At 53.9% G+C, this 1,833-nt stretch overlaps 1 protein-coding gene across 1 annotated transcript; it reads right to left on the bottom strand.

The window, feature by feature from the left end:
- LOC116811370 (WD repeat domain phosphoinositide-interacting protein 2-like) lies at positions 1-1,521 on the bottom strand. Its single transcript, XM_032756414.2, has one exon. The coding sequence runs from the start codon at positions 1,360-1,362 to the stop codon at positions 1-3; it is 1,362 nt and encodes a 453-aa protein (XP_032612305.1). The 5' UTR covers positions 1,363-1,521.
- Between the last annotated feature and the right edge of the window lie 312 nt (positions 1,522-1,833).

Below are 1,833 nucleotides of genomic sequence, written 5' to 3'. Positions count from 1 at the left end.
TCAGTCAGTCCGAAGAATCATGGGCGGGTGCTCACTGTCCTCATCCAGGCGCAGGGCGCTGGCCTCGTCCTCCAGGCAGGCACCACCCACAGCACCCAGGTCGTCTGTGTAGGCAAGTCTCGTTGGGGATGAAGGCACGTAAGTACCTTTTGCTGCAGCTGCGCCGTATGTCTGAGTGACTAAGGGGCAGTCGTGAGAGGCAGCGTCCAAGATCTCATTGGTCGTTTCCAGACTGCCGTCCAGCCGGTGCTGCTTCATCAGGGCGCACTCGCCGCCCTCCTGGGGGTCCAGGTTGTACATGTACAGGTACCCGTCGGCGGCACCCACCAACAAGCGCGGGATCTTCTGAATTGTGGCTAGCGAGCAGATGTTTTTGTGGCTGCAGAATGGCAGGCGGACCGTGGCGAAGGCTCTGCCCTGGTTGAACATTTCTGTCACTTGGGAAGGCAGGTAGCTGGTGGAGGCCATGAGCACTTTCCCGAAGTACCCGGTCCAGGTGGTGGGCTCCTCTGGGGATTTTTCTTTCACAGTCTCAAGTTTGAAGATGTGCACGGTTTCAGTGTTGTTGGAGGCGGAGAGGAACATGCCATCCATGCTGAAGGCCAGGGAGCAGATGCTCACGCACCTCTTCACTCCTCTCCGAAACTCAAAGAGTTTTTGTCCTTCTGGAATGGAAAATACCCTAATGACGGTCCCCTTCTCCGAAGCCGTGGCAAGTTTAGTTCCACTTGCGTCAAAGGCCAATGCCGCTAAAGGACTGTCGTGAGCCGGAATCATGTTTGCAGCTCTCAAATTAATGGTATTGAAGACCTGCACCTCTCCGATGGTCGCGCTCCCTGGGTACGCCAAGTAGCAGTTGTCCTTGATTGACAGCGCACACAGGCCTGCAGGGTTTGGAGGCGTCTCCCTGATCGTATGCAGCACCTTCATGTCCCGAATGTTGTGGATGTACAGGGACTCCTCCAGGCATACTATCAGCCTCTGCCTGTTGAGCTTCACAGCCAGAATCGTGTTGGAGTAGCTGTAGTTGCAGATCTCAGTTCCCTTCTTAAAGTGGCAAACCTTTAGCTTCCTCGGTGCTTTAAGGCTCACAATGGCCACTAGGCTGCTGGAGAACAATTTCTCTACGATGCACACATCTTCCGTATCGGTGCATTCATAGATCTGTTCCAGCTTATCCACAGAAGAAAGGGAGAAAAATTTATAACCGGACTTACTACCAACAGCTAGGCACCAGACAACAGCGCGACTGCCAAGACCAGCTGCTCTTGATGCCCTTTTCACTTCTGTGTTGTCCTGGTTGAAGTTGGCGAAGAGTAGCTGGCCGGCGCCGGCCTCCCCGCTCTGGCTCGCCAGGTTCATGGCTGGGCGCGCGGCGAGTGGGCCCGGCCGAAGAGGGCGCGTGCGCGCGAGGGCGGGTCAGGCTGCACTCAGGGTCGGCGCCGGGCCCAGCTAGCCGCCTCGGTCGCCGCCACTCGCCACCCTGGGATCAACCGCCGCCTCATCCCGTCCCCGTTCTCGTTTATGCTCCGGAGCCGGGGCACCCGGTGCGCCTGCGCGTCATTTCTTAAATATTAATTGAACACCTCCCATGGACACCTCGACTTGCTAGGACTGAAGGTTAAAAGTTTGGTTACCTGTCCTTAACTTTAAACTACTACTTTAAAGTTAAAATAGTAGTTGGGATAACCCCCAATCAAATAACTATAATACAAGCTAAGTAATATAAGCTAAGTAATACAAGATAAGCGTCACATGAACTACAGCAATATTAGTGGTGTGGTAATTTTTAAACATGAGACAGCTTTTAGCTAGTGTTTGAGCATATTTGTA

Source organism: Hylobates moloch, unplaced genomic scaffold (assembly GCF_009828535.3).
Source record: "Hylobates moloch isolate HMO894 unplaced genomic scaffold, HMol_V3 SCAFFOLD_7, whole genome shotgun sequence".
NCBI classification, from domain to species: domain Eukaryota; kingdom Metazoa; phylum Chordata; class Mammalia; order Primates; family Hylobatidae; genus Hylobates; species Hylobates moloch.
This window is presented reverse-complemented; position numbering and strand designations above follow the sequence as displayed.